The following is an 18,087-nucleotide window of genomic DNA, read 5'->3' on the forward strand; positions in this document are numbered from 1 at the left end:
ATTTAATTGACTCACAGTTCAGCATGGCTGGGGAAGCCTCATGAAACTCACAATCATGGGAGAAGGGGAAGCAAACACATCCTTCTTCACAGGCCAGAAGGAAGGAGAATGAATGAGTGCCCAGAGAAGGGGGAAGCCCCTTATAAAACCATCAGATCTTGTGAGAACCAACTCACTATCATGAGAACAGGAAGGGGAAAACCAACCCCATGATTCAATTATCTCCACCTGGTCCCTCCTATGACACATGGGGATTATGGGAACTACAAATTCAAGATGAGATTTTGGTGGGAACACAGCCAAACCATATCTCTTTGAGACCCATTTCTAATTTCAATAGATACTTATACTGTGGAAACCAAAGGTGAAAGTAAAAAATTTCATTTTTAAAGTGTCATTTATCTGACCAACAGAAAACCCAAGTCATAGCAGCTTAAAACATATTTAGAAGCAATGCATGCCATCTAGAACCCTGCTGACTCAAATATAAAATATGGTTAAGGCCCAAATCAAAAATGACACATTCTGTATTCTACAATTTGATGATATAAGCCTAACGTGCTTTCAATAATTATAAAAATACACTGTGTCTATTTTTTTACTAAAATCAAACTTCTCCTCAAAAAATAATAAATCACATTTATTTCCAGAACTGCATTTAATGTTCAATATGTACTTGATAATTTAACTTTTATAATCATCTTACAACTGAGCATCCTTGTTATGTTCATTTGAAGATAAGGAAACTGAGGCTTAGAAAGTTGAATCATTTGCCTCAGAATAGAATTTGACTCAGGGAGCCCAGATTCTGAGCCTGTCTTGTGATTCTCCACGTTATTCTGCTTGTAAGTCCTTGCCTGGTGGATTGGATTTAGTAAAAGTGTGGTCCCTTTAGTGCTGCACTGTCCAATATGATTGCCATTAGCCAAATATGGCTGTTTAAATTAAAATTAATTAAAATTAGATAAAAATAAAAATTCCTATCTTCATTCACAGCAGTCTTGTTCAGAGGGCTCAATGGCCACATCTGGCTACTGGCTCCTCTGTTGTGTGGCACATATTGAATATTGCTATCATCCCAATAAAGTTCTATTGGACAGTGCAGCTTTTGAGAAGAATAGACATGCTTGACTATAAAAATAATAATAATAATTGGCTTCACATGGCAGATGGAGGGTAAATATTTGTCAGAAATATAATATTTACTGAGAGAAGACAGGCATGTAGAGATAATTTAGAATAGCTCATATCTCAGCACAATGACTTGAATGTACAAGTAGAACAAAACAAAGCTAATAAATATTTGAATTGACATTACTTTCCAAAAGAATCCTAAACTTTTACCAGTAAAATTAAGTCTATTAATAAATGTTTGTGCATTACAGCTAAGAGTTTAGCAAGCTTGATTTTTAAAAAGCCATAGCTGAATGACAGTGGCTATAGGATGAGTAATAGATTTAAAAAAATTCAAATTCAGTATTTACAATATTGTTGTATTGCACGTTTGCTTGTATTTTATTGTCAACTTACCATTCATGATATATTCAAGTATTATATAATGATCAAAACAAATTCTTTCTAAAATACAGCCTTAAGATTTATTGCTCAAGCTTGGATTGTTTACTTTTTTCAGCCAATTTAATGGTTCACTGACAATAGTTTTGCCTGAAGAAATTGTCTTAAACAATTTTTGGGAGTGACATATGAAGAACGGGTAAATAGATCTAGATTCCAGCACAAGGTTCACCTGATTAGCCACAAGACCTTAGGCCTGGTTTCCTTAGATGTAAAATTATAATAAAGATATCTGCCAGGTCAGCATTACAGGGCTGTGTCTGAAACAGATTTTTTTTTTTTTGAAAGGAACTGAAAGCAGTTTGCAAGGTGCAAACTTCCATAACATATGGGATATTACAATTATCATGCCTTTGGTAAACGCTGGAAGAGAACAACATGTAGCCTCATTTCTGAACTCTGACTGAGGGTGTTAGGTTCTGCCAAGCTTGAGGCTGCCTCCTCTAACTAAACTTGATGATGTATTTACATATTCTAAAAAATTACTATAGACATCTGTCAAAAATAGCATGCACTCTTCATTCCCTCTAAAATATAGATTTGGTGGCCGGGCATGGTGGTTCACACCTGTAAACCCAGCACTTTGGAAGGCTGAGGCGGGCGGATCACGAGGTCAGGAGATCGAGACCATCCTGGCTAACATGGTGAAATCCCATCTCTAATAGAAATATACAAAATTAACTGGACATGGTGGGGGGCGCCTGTAGTCCCAGCTACTCAGGAGGTTGAGGCAGGAGAATGGCGTGAACCCGGGAGGTGGAGCTTGCAGTGAGCTGAGATTGTGCCACTACACTCCAGCCTGGGCCACAGAGCAAGACTCCGTCTCAAAAAAAATATATAGATAGATAGATAGATAGATAGATAGATAGATAGATAGATAGATAGATAGATAAAGATATAGATTTGGTTTATTCTTAAATATTATTCCTACTGTTTCCAGTCCTCTGCCATGAAATCAGAAAGTGCAACAATCCAGTGATTCCAGCCCCAGCATTGTTGTGCCTCCCTTGGTAACTGGGAATGGATGCAGAGAATTTTTCAATACTTTGCAGTTCAGGGTCTGAAAGCCAGATGAAGATAATGTCCTGGGGCAAGGGTGGAGAGGTGGGTATTGATATATTTACTGTTTTCCTCAGAGCAAAACGATGGACCCATTGTTGTATTAAAACTAATCAATTTCTAGTACTACATTTGGGACTCTGAGGAGCAAAAATGTTCCTCTTTTTCTAAACACCAAAGCAAACAAGCATGCTTCCCCAATAAATGAGCTTTAAGCAAGGGGGTTTGTCTCCCTTATACATTTTTTTCCTTAGGATATATAAGCTTCCTCTCTTAGGGAAGGGAGAAGACAGATTTTACTGTATCTTAAGAAAAAGTAAGAATGATCACAAAGGTTTAAGGTTCCAAGTAGGGAAGTTTCCTGAGAAATTCCATAATGCTAGGCTTCCCCTAATATTTTCTAAAGGATGCTCTAGGGATTAAATAGAATGTTCTTCAAAGAGTGAGGCATCTTTAAGATTCTTGAAGGGGTCATAAATTAAGGGAGCTGAATTATATGCCCTGAGCAGATCATCTTGTCAGTCATGACTGAAAACATGTGAGCAGAGGAGAAAGGATGATTCTATTCCCTGAACGCCCAACCCCACCACTTATTTTGGCTTATTTCTCCTCAGATTTCTCTCCTTATTATCTCTGATTCTTGGTACAGCAGGAGGAGAAATTCTCATTTCCCCTTCATTCAGTTCTATAAATCCACTCATCAGTTCTCTAACGAATCAGTTGTCTGAGAATAAGTCCCAGCAAAATTTGCTGAAATGGCCATTATAAATCTCTGATCCCTTAATTATAACATTTCCTCTTTTCGAATATATGTTTCTATCGACTGACATTAATACATTATTGGAGTTCTCCTTTTTCTAGTCAATACACAGTCTGACATGACAAGCAAACAATACTCTTTAAAACACTGATGAGACTATCATTTCCAGAAATTGTGGACCTGATCTAAAAATTGACTCTTCCGAAGAATGTGCCACTCTTTTCACTGATTCTCTCTGACTCACTCAAGCTTCACTATAAATTAGTTTTGATCTAATCATTTTCCAAGTAATTTACCCTTAAGCTAAAAGTATTCTTAGATTTTTTTTTTTTGGTGGCAAATATCACAATATGCTGAATAGATCTTCTAATGTAAATGTTTGTAGTACTTTTGTTAAACATTCTGTTTAACAACAATCCCTGAACTAGCCTGGTTGAGCCCACTCAAATATTACCAAGACCTTTCACAGGGTAGTTGAAGAATGCTTAGCAACTCTCGTGTAAGAAAAAGAACTCAGAATGAATATGTCTCTTGTGTAGGTCAAGACAAACGTCAGGGCCAATAAAGGATGAAACATGATGATGGAGATTTGAAATGAAGGGCTGGGGCAACAGGTGCTTGGCATGAAACACTCAAAGACAGGAGAGAAGTGCTGTGAGGTAGCAAAGACAGCACTCTTCCTGAGAGTAGACAAAGGCCAGCCTCGGGCGTCTCATCACCAGAGAAACAGATCTTAAGCACAAAGTAGTAAGAAGACACACTGAAATTTGCAACACTTTTTTTTTTTTTTTGTCTAAACAGGTCACACCCAAAGCCCCAAGGAAACAACAGGAATCTATCCGACTACGCAGAAACAAATACAATAGTTTTCTCAATGTGGTAAAACAAAGGAAAACTATAAACAAAACAGATACAAGGAAAGAACACTAAGATTTCTAAACACCCCCAATGTGAAAGATGCTTTAATTGACAAGTTCCCTGCTTTCTTTCTTTAATGCTCATTACAACACTATGAGGCAGAATTTTCTTCACAGTTTTCAAGATAAAGAATCTGAGTCTCAGAGAGACACCCAGACTGTAGGTGGTAGGCCAGGTCTTTGCACAGAGATTTTTTCTGATTTCACAATTTCATATCACTCTATGACATATATTGAGTCAATGACAGGTGACTTGTCCTTTTCGATATTAGGTTATTTATTTGACCATAACTGAATAATGCTAAAGAGGCTTGAGAGACTTAAATGTGAAAAGGTACTACATTACTTGGATGTACTACTTAAATTAATAACTTATGCATATTTGAAGGCAGACATTCAAGTGTAATGTTCAGATATCACATCTTTCAAATTTTACAACATTTACATGTTGTAGTTTCTGGATGAAGCATTTTATTTATTTATTTATTTATTTATTTATTTATTTATTTTGGGACAGGGTCCCTCTGTGCCATCCAGGCTGGAGTGCAGTGGCATGATCATAGCTCACTGCAGCCTCGACCTTCCAGGCTCAAGAGATCCTCCTGCTTCAGCTTCCTGAGCAGCTGGGACCGCAGGCATGTGCCATCAAGCCTTCTATTCTATTTTTCATCTACCAGAATCCAGCAAACTTCATATATTATTTTCATTACTATTGAGGGCTTCTAGGTATAACTTTGGTATTCTACTTTTTGTTTTAAATTTTTGTTTGTCCATACCTCAAATAATAATCAAATCAAGATGATCCAGTACACAGTTAACAAAACAATTACAATGTCCATAAAATATCAAATAAAGACTAAAACATATGAATATGTTGGTCTGAAAATATATAGCGTATTCAGCTAATTTTTGGAAAACACCAGTTGTATTTCTGTATCATCCCAAATATCGCCTCCTCTAAAGACATTCTCATAATTTATAAAGTGAAAATTCAAATATCTAAGGTGAAATGTAGTGTGATAAATATAGGTATATGTGTATTAAATTTGTACCTAGGTTATCATTGCATATCAAGATGAAACCACATTTATCTATTTTATATGGATATACATAAAATAGATATGAACTTAAGCATTTATCTTTCCAGTTAAGATATAAACAAAATAGATAAGAACTTAAGTATTTATCTTCCCATTTGGGATATAAATAGATATAAACTTAAGTATTTATGAAAGATTCCTTTATATCTACAATATAATATATAGATTAAATTGTATCACATTACCAACCATTAGTAACAGATGAGGTGATTTTATAAATTATAGAAGGGAGAAAATAATAGTGGGTTTTATGGCCCATATAATTCCTTTTAGGGTTTGGCCAGACTAGTGACTAAACAAGTAGAAGCTTATAGAATTAATTAAGATTGTATATATACTATTAAATGTCGATTTGAATAGGAATGTTTGGTTAAGAAAGAGGTGATTAAAAAAAGTCAGCAGGACATCCTCATCAAGAGTGATTAATAAGAACCACAGCCATGTGCAAGTGACCTTAACGGAAGACATGATGTCCCCTGTCCAGCTATGGACTTCTCTGATGCAGTAGGGACCTTCCCAATGGCCTCAAGATAGAGATGATTATATGACTGAAGGGATGCACTGATGGAAGTATAACCTCTCCACTGGCAAGAAGAAAGTAAGGCAGTGTTAACAGGACACCTAGAGTATGCCAATGTAAGTTCCTCATTCCTTTATAGATTGTGTGGCCTATTTTTAGTCTAGGCACCTGCCTCTTTCCCCCTCTACGTATCATCTACCCTGTGCATAATGAGAAATGTGAGAAGCGGCAGTAAAACAAGTTTTTCTATTTGGCCAGAAAAATAGGTTTAAATCCATTTATTGTCTCAGGCACAACCAACATGAAAGTATGTAAGTAAGATCTGCAGTAATTTTTTAGGCCACGCAGCAACTTTTGGTGAACATTAAGCTAGTTAGTAATAATTTTTAATGTGCGAATTAATCTGTATATGTCTAAGTGACATCCAACCATTAGCTAGTGTATAATGACAGTCTTCATGTTAACTAAATATCTCTTTTACACAAAGTTTGCAGAAAGCTAATGTGCTGTTCTGAACACACACTATTCTAATATCAAACAGTAAAAAAGATTTAAGTAGAAACGCAAACCATATATATATATATACATGGTTACACTATATATATATATACACTATATATGTACACTATATACACTATATATATATGTATATATATATACACACACACAAAAAGAATGCTTAAAGTCTTCATCTCAAAACTCTTGGTTACAACACTCTGTACACTTCCCATCCCCATAATTGTTACTGGTTATTTACCCTGTCGAAAGTACTTAAAAATAAAATTTTGCTTAAGAAGAAAATTCATCATGAATTATTATTGTCTTTTTAATGGTTTATCATTACACAAAGTTGATATTTGGCAAAATGATTATAGAAAAACTTTATTCCCAGCATCTTCCTTATCTTTAAGTCATTTTATACCCAAGTTTCTATCCAGGATCCCAGTGTATTATTTTCATTTTCACCCGAACATACAGTGTATTTCTTGTCATGAAAGCAAAACCTTATCTGTTCCTTTCCCATCCCTTCCTTTCTCTCTGCAAGATGACAGATGAATAAAAATTATTTGCAGCAAATAAGTGTGAAGAATTTAACTGGATATTGTGCTACCATTTCTTGGTAACATACCATTAATTAGAGTAGATCTTCTCAAATTGTAGTAATCATCAACATCACTAGAGGGATACTTAACACACAAGTTGCTGGGCCCCACCCCCAGAGTTTCTCATTCAGTAGGTTTCAGGTGAGGCCCAAGGATTTGCATTTCTAAGTTCCCGGATGATGCTCATGGTGATGGTCCATTAAGAATGGAGTTAAAAATTTAATACAGTATGGTAGATTAGGCAGTGAGGTATCCGACTAATCAGCAGATTTGCTGTCTCCCCTCATTTTATACCAGGTATAAAAAATTAAGGCCAGTCCAGTAGCTCTGCACTTAATAGAATATAAAAATGTTGTTTTAAAAACTCTTGCTTTGTATAACACAAAAACAAGCAATATAAAACAAATATTTTTCCGAAGCACAAAAACAATCTTACCTGAACTTAATTATGGCACTTATTTGTTGCTTTAATCGGGTTACCTAGAACATTTAGCCTTTTAAGATTTTGCCATAGAGAAAATTTTATCCCATATTCTTCCATGTGAACAGTTAGGTGTCTTCTATCATTTCTTGCATATTCTTGCACACAAACACAATCATGCATACATGTAACTTCTGATTCTTACAATTGGAGTAACACTATCAACCAGAATACCTAAAGTTCAATGACCCTAGACTGTTTCCCTTACAGAATAATTTTGGCACATAACAACCACCTAATAAATAAAATATCTGAAAAATGTTCATATTAGCCTAAATTTCTACCATTTTGTTGCACTTTCTTCAATTCATACTCAAAAAAATTAATAACTTTTGAACGAGTATGTATTTTTCTAAACAATCCACTCATTCTCTTAATCACTTATTAATTATCCATTTGTACTATGGCAAAAGAAAATATCACAGCTTCTAGGCAAAGTGAATAATAATATTCTTGAAATAATAGTGTTATATTTTGGTATGCACAAGTTAAACAAATGTCACAATCTTAAGTAATACAAGTTATGCACTTACTCGGTATGAAGTATGTTTAAATGTGGCATAATTTTGATTAAATAATTTTGCTTTAATAATTTAGTAGTACTGGTATTAAATGTGAAAATAAATAAGGGAACTATTTAAAGACTAATTCTCTATGTGGAAAGATTCCTCAAACAGCACATCTTATGGAATAATAACAAGATTCAAGTATTATACAAAAGTTTGAAAGAAATTTATTCATTTTTTTCTTTACTATAATCAGAGGGAAATCATGATGAAAACACAATGCTTCCTATGCAGTTTTTAACTGGATCATATTACAGTATTTTTAGATTCCTAATTTCAATCGTTCAATTGTTCTCTACACATTTCATTTCCAAAATTCTTTCTCCTATCATTATTTCTATATAAGTAGCAATTTAGTAAAAAACTCCATTCTTCAGTAAGAAAACTATCTTTGAAAGAAATAAAAGTGAAAATGTTGATGAAGGAATCTATAAATTCTGAACAATTTGCATTCACCATTATTTCATCAACTCTATAGCAATCATGTCCAAAATAAATAACACAATCAGTATTCCTTTCTTCACCCAAAATATCCCAATTTTATTTCACATGTCTGGCTAACTATAAAGCTATGTCTAACTTAAAACTAGAAATTTAATATCCACTTCAAATATAAGAAACAAATGATTTCAATATTCTGACAACATTCATCTTGCTTTTTGTTATATTTTAAGGACATATCTCTAAACTGCTTAATTTTTCAGTGTCAATAATTATTACTACTTATTGTACTCAAAGTACATATAAAACCACTACAGGTTTGGATGCAAAATATATAGATTATTTTAATTTATAGTAAATTAAAAATGTAAACTCCTTTATCCTACAGTTAGGTACTAATTATTTACTAATCAGCTCTCTTTTTTTTTTTTTTTTTTTTGAGATGGAGTTTCGCTGTTGTTGCCCAGGGTAGAGAGCAATGGCGCGATCTCAATAAGGAGCTCATTTTGATTACAGGTATACATGAAGTAAAATTCATGAGTAGAACCATTATACCAAAAAGCCTCCCACAGAACTTTTATGTACCCTGAGCTATGTGAACTGAAAAGTAACAGTGGGATAGCAAGAACCAGCTTATAAAATAAATTCCTATCGAGTGTTTTTCACAGAAGGATGATAATTTTAGGTTGCTTACATCATATATTTCCAATCTTAATGAGAAAAACCTACTCTGATGATCTGATGTTATTGAAGTATTCTGAGAAAGAATTGCTGATGGGATTTAGTGAGCTACTGAATAAGAGAAATCAAAACTGTATAAATTAGATATATTTTCCAAAAATAAGGTGTTTGTGCAGAAAACTAAAGATTCATGGAAATAGATATAACAGCTTGGATATTACTAAGCTCTAATGATAGTTATCTCATTATTGCAAGGATTTGATGATATGGTCCACTGTTCACCTGAAACCACCAAACACAGCATGTTTCATATCTCAGTTTTCAGTCACAGAGCATTTCCAGAGTTTACTCCTGTTCAGCTGAGATACAGTATTATGGTATCCTTCACACTAAACTTACAAAATCTATAAATAAAAGCAAGGGCATCACAGGGCATCATTGCTTATAAAACAAATAAATCACTGATATTTAAATGCCTTAGAGTGTTCCTCAATGTAACAAATATGACAGTAACCCTACATACACAATTGCCTTATATTGATAATGAAAGCATATTTGCCATTTTGGATATATTCCTTACCTGTCAAGTTCTTTAATCCAAGTTCTTGAAGTCCAAAGTTTCCATCTTTTCTGTAGTTTAAAAATATTGCCAAGGCATATCGATCCTCATAAAGTTTTGTCCCACGAATAATGCGTAAATTCTCCAGAGGCAGGTAACGAAACTGATTAAGAGCCACTAACACGTAGCCTGTGACTTCTCGAACAGACTGAAAAGACACAAACAGTTGCCTGTGTTATAAAACGAATTTGTCACTCTGTATATGTAGCAATTTAAATTGAGTTATTAAACTCTAATTTTCAGTTTTTAGTTTAATACATTATTTTCCATATCATATTCTAAAGAATTGGCTTCATAACAAAAGATCACAAAGGGTTAGAATCTCATTTGAAGTATAAGTTGTGTTTCTTTTAAACAGTTATGAATGTGCTTATACTAAAATGATGGATTTTGTTTATGGGACCTTCTTCATACCTGAGATTTGAATATAGTTAAAGGAATAAAGGTCTTGCTTATCAACAGACTACAATAAGTTAAGGACACACAACCATCAGTCAAACTTTAAATAAAAAAGCATATTGGTGAGCCTAAGTAAAACAAAGCCATGTTAGTTTGTAAATTGTAGGATAGGTTTAAAATGGCTCTATTGGTGTTTGGTGCTATATTTATCTAATAACAATTGCCCTGTACATCTCTAGGGAACACAAACATAAAAAACATGTATTAAAAACTAATTGTTGTGGCCGGGCATGGTGGCTCATGCCTGTAATCCCAGCACTTCTGGAGGCCTAGGCGAGTGGATCATGAGGTCAAGAGATCGAGACCATTCTGGCCAACATGGTGAAACCCCATCTCTACTAAAAATACAAAAAATTAGCTGGGTGTGGTGGCAGGTGCCTGTAGTCCCAGCTACTTGGGAGGCTGAGGCAGGAGAATCACTTGAACCCAGGAGGCAGAGGCTGCAGTGAGCCAAGCAAGATTGCACCACTGTACTCTAGCCTGGCGACAGAGTGAGACTCTGTCTCACAAAAAAAAAAAAAAAAAAAACCTAATTGTTGTCTATAAATTCATTCCAACCACATTTTTAATTTTTACTGCCCACTGTTTAAATTTAGTTGTCTATAATAAGTTAATTATTTGAGGGTTTGTGAGACATTTTAAAGCAAAACAGTGTCATGAAGAAAGTCTGAGTTTCATCTAAATATTTTTTCAATAAAATGATGATAAATAGTTGTCAGAATTTAAAAAAAACTAAAAATGATACAAAAATACTCAAGTATTTGGTACTATTTTAATACCAATTTCATGTTATTCTAACTAACCCTTTTCATTTCAGATGCTCCAAGGCTGTTTTTGGTACTTCCCCCCACCCTGTCTATTCTCACTCCCTTGGTGATCTTATTCAGTTTCAAAGTTGGTGATCTCCAGACATTTATCTCTATACTTTCCCCAAACTCCAGATTTATACCCAACTGTTTACTCAACATCCTTACTTGGATGTCTAGTATGCTTTTCAGATACACCTATCAATGGCTGAACTCTTTTCTTCCCCCACCCCTCTGGCAGCCTTCCTCATCTCAGTTCAGGTTATTCCATCTTTTCTGAATTTCAGGCCAAAATTTCAGTCATCTTTGACTCTCCTCTGACACCCCAAGTGTGATCCATACTATTTGTTCTACGTTCAGAATGATCAGAAACTCAACTACCTCTTATGTCATCCATGGCTCCCACCTGAGCCATCATCATTCCTCATCTAGGTTATTGCAATAGGTCTCCTTGAGTCTATTCCTGATCCCTATGGTGTATTCTCAATTCAGGCTAGCCAAGATATTTTAAAGACATAAATCAAATTACAACACTTCAGTGCTTAAAACTCTGAAACATCTCCTAAGTCACTCAGAGTAACAGACAAAATCCTTTTACTGATGTATCAAAATCTTTATGCTGTTCAGTGCAATAACCACTAGTCATATGTGGCCTGAGCAACTGAAGTGTAGCTGGCATAAATTTAGATGTGCTGTAAGTACAAAATACACTCTGGATTTTGAAGATTATATGATGAAATGATAACATTTGAGATAAATTAAGTTAAATAAAATGTATTATTAAAGTTAATATCAGTTGTTTCTTTTTATCTTATTGTGGCAAAACATTTTCAATTACATTTTATGGCTCTTATTATAATTCTGTTAGACAGAACTGCAGTGGATGATCTAGTCATCAGTTCTCTTTCACATGAAAAGTATAGTTCTACCTTAAATTGTGCATTATGCCCTTAAAAACCTGAGTTTCCCTTCATCTTGTTATCTTCTTGGCAAACTCCCTCACTACCTTCAAGTTTTTGCTCAAATATCACCTTCTCAGTTGAGGCCAACCCTGATAAACCTGTTGAACACTGTAGCCCCTACACTTTTACCTGCTTCAATTCTCATATTTTCCCAGTACTTCTTACCTTCTACTACACTATATCATTCATACATTTATCAGATTTAGTATTGGTAACCTGTCTCTCTTTTTCCCAGAATATAGCCCTATAAGTTCAAGCACTTTGGTTAACTTGTGTGTCTCATGTGACCAGGAGAGTGGCAGTAAGAAACCAACAAGTATCACTCTGGCCCTTCTCTGGCCACACCCTTCACCACTGTACAATGTCTGTGGAGTGAAGAAAAAGGCCCATTTAGATTCTGCACTCTCCCCTTCCAGACCGTGTGATCCCAGAATTCCCTTTGCAAATAACCCCAAGTCTTTACCCAGAAACTGTAATGTCATCTTCCCCAGTTCCATCCCCAGAGAGCAGATTGTGCCACCAATGTGCATACATTTAGGAAGGAATAGGTGGTCCAGGTGTCAATGTCTGGGAAACTGTACAGATCCTGGACATGTAGGCTAGAGTGTTCAAAAACTTGCATGTAAGACCTCTCACAATACAGGATAGAAGTGGGTGGAAGGGAGGCTATAGACTGGAGCCACTTCTCTCCATGCCAACATATTCCTGAGGACTCCAAAAGTTCTAACATTGTACCTGGCCATCCAGGTTGTTATAAAGATATATCTGTCAAAATGGGAAAATATAACATTTTATTTAGTAATCTCTAGTTGGTTTATAATAAAAAATAAAATATGTGAGCCTCTATTCAGACTCTTTCCCCCCAGTCACACAATTCTTAGGAATAAGCATGCTACAAATAATCAATAGAAGAGTAGAATCCTAATGGAGCAAAAGCGGAGAGGAATAGGAAAGGGATATATGGAATTACTCATATCTGGCATCAAATTGGGAACTCTAAGCCACTATGAGTATTCCTAAGACACTGAGTGTCTTGGGGTGAAGAGATAAATGCCTAGGACAATAGAAAAGAGGGGTGAAACTCAGCAGTGATATGCATTGTTCGTACACAGCAATTTGTTTAAAATTGCACCGCCTGGAAAAGTCTAGCTCTAGGGCTCTGTAATTCCTCCTTCAAACACTGTTCTAATGGTTGAGCTGTTACCTCTTTGAATGCCCTTATCTACCTCTTTGAGCTCTTAAAGAGAGATTATACATACATTCTGACATCATATGGTCTAAAAAGGAAAATTCATTCATTATTAAAAAGTTTTCTTTAAACTTGAATACAATAATTATTTAGTGATTAGATCACAATGATAAATGTGGTGATGGAGGGTGTATTATGACTCTTTTGCCTACAACATATGATAAGATCCATCATTCCAAAACAAACTTATCATTAGCTTCCATCCCACTCAGGAAGTGACTCTTCTTATCAAAAAGTGTAAAATGTCATTGGTTTATCTCAAGATGGAGAAACACATTTATAATGTCAACAGAGAAAACACAGATGAAGCATATTCAGGTAAAAGAAGAAGTTTATTTGTAAAATAGTAACATTAATAGTAATTTTTCAGTGTCATTTGGCATGGCATTTGGATCACATATTACCATAAGCTGCAAATAATCTGCAAATAATAAGTGCTCTAGAATGTGTGATAGGTATGAACCAAGAAAAATGCTGAACACATAAAGAAGGACCAACTAATGCAGAAGAGGATGCTCCAAGTGCTCTTATCTACTAGAAAAAGTAAAATATAACTAAGAAAATCTTTGTATTTGCATATTACTAAATATATTTATATTTGAATTAATTGTGTTGTAATATTTACATACTTCTCATTTCAGGGTGTGTATTACATTATTCTCAGACACATGTGTCTTGTCTTCATGGAAGGTCAGATTAAAAGCAATAGCTACTCCCTTGTAAAGATTCTAGAACTGGAGGGATTTGCTGTTATAACTGAGGTTCTAGTGTCCAAAATAAGTCTCTGTCATTATTCATTCTGTTTATTACCCTCTGTTCTTGCAAAATAGTATGCAAAAACTAAGCATTAGCCTAACAAATATCCTTTTCTTATGTGAACTCTGGACATCATTCCATGTTAATGCTGAGAATGCATGTCTAAGCCATTTTGAACAAGGCCACCCATAAGTTGGTCCATAGTAAATTATTTTATGATAATGATAGTGAAGATCCTATTTATCTTAATTGTTACGTCCCTTTCTCTGACCCAGAAAAATAATGTAAATAATAGAAAAAAAATCACAGCAAATCTCTCAACCCAAGATGTGTTGCTCTAATCTTTTATATGTAGAGGGACACATGGAACTGAAGCATTTTAAAAAGAGTTATAGGAGATAAATATAAAATTCTTATATCTAAAAGAAACACATCATGCCTTATTTTGGTCTCTGTATTCTGGTATTCATAGTCACATTCTCTCAGGTATTCCTATAGTCTTTCTGTGAACAAATATCTTGAAACATCTCAAAAGGAAACTCCACTGCAGATCATGAGCCATGTGTACTGATTACAAATAAAAACAATTACAGGAAACAAGTTAATAATGGTAGGAGTGCTTAATGATGAAAAAGAGTAAATAACGTGGTTTGAGACAATATTGGCAGATCTGGATAAAAAGTGAAGAGATATCTAAAAGCGTAAATTATATGTTATAATGTCTGATAAGGCCACACAACCATGTCAGTTATCCATTGTTCCTCTCCTTTCAGCCATCAGAAAGAATCTCAGTAGCACAACATTTTCCACTGTTTTAGAAAATTTTGAGAGAATAAAAACAACTTTTAAACATATGGACTTATCTATGGGAAAGTATAACGGTAGGAAATGTGGGCTTGTCTGCCAGGCAAAGTTGGACTCCAAACCTAGCCTTTGTGCTTACTAGCTTTGTGGCTTTCATCAGGTTGCTTAACCTCATTGAGCCTCAGTTTCTTCATCTTTAAGAAAGAGATACCAATATTTCTATTATAAAACCGTAATAGGGGTTAGAAGATATAAGAAACCTGTCTGGCAAATAGTAAGTATTTAACAGATGCTAAGTATTACAAATATTATCTCTGATAATAGCCAGGCAGATGAACTGCCTGTGGACAATCTGAGCAGAAAAAAAAAATTATAATATCATTACATAAGAACTGTTGCTTTTAATCTCTCTGTTATGTAACCTTTGGTACATTTATATCTTGCTTATGCAATTTGCAATTTATTCCTAAATTTCAGAAATGGTTCCTTATACTTTATGTGTGTATATTATGGCCCTAAATATAGACTCTGGCACTGAACATTTAATAATGGCTGTGGAATGGAATGGAATCGAAAAGTGGAAAGCAATGCTTAAGGTCTTTTTAGATATCGTTTTCCAAGGAAAATAATTTTATGAACTTGCTACTAATACAAAACATTGTTTGAACAACACAATTATGATTTATGTCCAAGGACCACAGTAGTAAACAGAAATTATAACAATGCCCTAGGGGAGGGATAGCATTAGGAGAAATACCTAATGTAGGTGATGGGTTGATGGGTACAGCAAACCACCATGGCACGTGCATACCTATGTAACAAAACTGCATGTTCTGCATATGTACCCCAGAACTTAAAGTATAATTTAAAAAAAGTAAATAAAACAAAATAAAATCTAATTTCTGAGTTACTGGTGATGTCTTTGATATTAAATAAAGGTTTTTCTCCAAAAAAAAAAAAAAGAAGAAGAATGCCCTAGGCAAAGACAAAATCCTGACTCTGGTTCTGGCTCAGTAACAGTTTAGTTCTAGGAAGTCATCCTATTTTGTCAACCAAAGAGTGAATATGCTCCTAAAGATATATCTTCCTCCTCATGGTGTAAGCTTCCGCTCAGTAAAACTGATTGATTTCCATTGTCAATGTAGGTTTCTACAGTTGCTTTGTTCAAGTAGTAAATACAATCGGATATTATTAAAGCCTTGAATGCTTCAAAACTCTTCTAACCCAAGGGACAATTTGTTTTGCTTATGACATTTGATGATAGAAATCAAAAGATAATGGAAAACAAAAAAAAAATTTCCCATACCATATTAGCAATAAGTCCAGGAAAAAAATCATGATTTTTTAAAATGACAACAAATTTTATAAGCATTTCTCCTGCATAATATTCTAGAGACAATGTGAAATCTGCAGTTATGAACCTGGAATTTTCAATGGATGTCCCTCAATCAAAGATTAGATGGGACGGTATTGGCTCACTGGGTTATCTTTTTACCTCTAGATCATTTCAGAAAAATCAGTCTTCACTATTTTTACATTTATGCTTCATTCCACAACTCTTTTAATAGCTATTAATTTTTCTATATTTGACATAAATCCCTAATTCTTTTCTTCTTAGTTGACTTTTAAAAAAATTTGATCCTTAATAGAAATGAAGACTAGTTCCTTAAATGTTTCTTCATTTACCTTAAGATTAAAGTGATTACAGTACCACACAATTCCTAAATATTTAATAAGTGTTTAGAATGACTTTATGCACATTAAAAGCAATTATATGTTCCTAGCTAAGTATGTAAAACTCTTATTCCTAGATTTTTTCCTACTAAAATTATTCATCAAATCCATGTTTATTACTTATTTTTCTTTAAAATTAGCATCTCTTTGAAAATATACCTATCCATTTTTGTTAAAACCTTCTGTAATCAGTCAAAAAGATCCAAATTCTTAACTTCTACTCCAGTGTCTTAAGAACTCATACACAATTAGATATTATCCACAAAAATGCTAATACATTTCATCAGGTAAGAATCAACAAATATAATGCTGATTACTTAAGGTCAATAGACTAAGTCAAATAAACCTGTAGTATCACAGAGAAGAGTAGGGAACAGAGAACTATGGTGGTAAGAGGGGGGGTAATAGAAAGTCCCTTCTGCTGGTAATGACTGCAGAATTTATGTGTTCTCTGACGGTGACAAATGTAGTAGCAAATTGTAGCCTCTCCATCAGTAAAGCTTTCCATTAAATTTCCCTAGGCAATTAATTTCTGTCCCTGCCCTTCACAGCATGTCTGAGAATATCTAAAGCAGAAAACATTCTTAACTATGACATAGTATGAAAAAGTTTACCAGAATAAAAGCACATTAATAACCACAGAGCAAACATTACACATCCCTGCTGCTTGTAGAGATAGTATGTTTGCTTTGGAATTCTGCTTTCATTTTTCCCATTGTTTTTAAAACTCTAAGGATTGTGCCACCCTGGCAAGGAGGGACTCAAAGTCTCATTTAATTAGATTTGAAAAAAAAGTAAGTAATGTGAAATATCATATACTGACTGGAGTAGAGTGGAATTCATACTACTTACACACTGCGTGAAATAATACTCAAGAAGTAGGAAACCTGGTCAGATCATCCCAACAAACTGCTAACTTTCAGCCATTTCCAGCTAGTCTCTTGGGTGCTAGTGTTGCTATGAGTTCTACTTTCTAAGAATCTGCAGGCCATTTCACTCATCACTGGCCGCTTAGCCAGCTCTCAACCCATGACTTCTTAGCAGTGAACACCTTTAGTTCCATTGAGAAGAGGACTCCTTAGCTCACCTCCCTAGAATTAACCATATTTTTTTTGTCCTTTATATTTTCCTGAGCTGGCTGGAGGGTTAATAGTCCCCCTTCAGATCTCTACATTCCCAATTGATTCTTCATCTCCTGACCTTAGCAAGACTGTATTCCTGTATCATAGACTTATTACACTAGAGTTAGGTTTGCAAAATTAAATTAAATTGGCCCAAAGTTGTCTCTGTACCTTGAGTTTCTATACAGCAAACTGTGACCTAATTAGTATATAAACAAACTGCAAACTAACTTAAGAGTATATTCTCATAACAAGTAGCTGAATCTCAGCCAATCATAGCAGCCAGGCCTCAGTCAATCACAGGCTACCAACTGATCACACTATGTCCAAATAAGACAAATGCCAAGCTGTTACAATTTAAACTGTTTCTGCAT

At 34.6% G+C, this 18,087-nt stretch overlaps 1 protein-coding gene across 5 annotated transcripts in view; it reads right to left on the reverse strand.

Moving 5' to 3' along the window:
• The window catches only part of ERBB4 (erb-b2 receptor tyrosine kinase 4), a 1,174,422-nt gene that overhangs the window by 557,736 nt on the left and 598,599 nt on the right, over positions 1–18,087 (reverse strand). For all 5 annotated transcript variants that reach the window (XM_003812504.7, XM_003812503.7, XM_003812506.7 and 2 more), the window contains exon 3: positions 9,784–9,970. In XM_003812504.7, coding sequence (XP_003812552.2) covers positions 9,784–9,970 — 187 coding nt within the window. The remainder of the gene's footprint in view (positions 1–9,783; positions 9,971–18,087) is intronic.

This window comes from Pan paniscus, chromosome 13 (genome assembly GCF_029289425.2).
Source record: "Pan paniscus chromosome 13, NHGRI_mPanPan1-v2.0_pri, whole genome shotgun sequence".
Classification (NCBI taxonomy): Eukaryota; Metazoa; Chordata; class Mammalia; order Primates; family Hominidae; genus Pan; species Pan paniscus.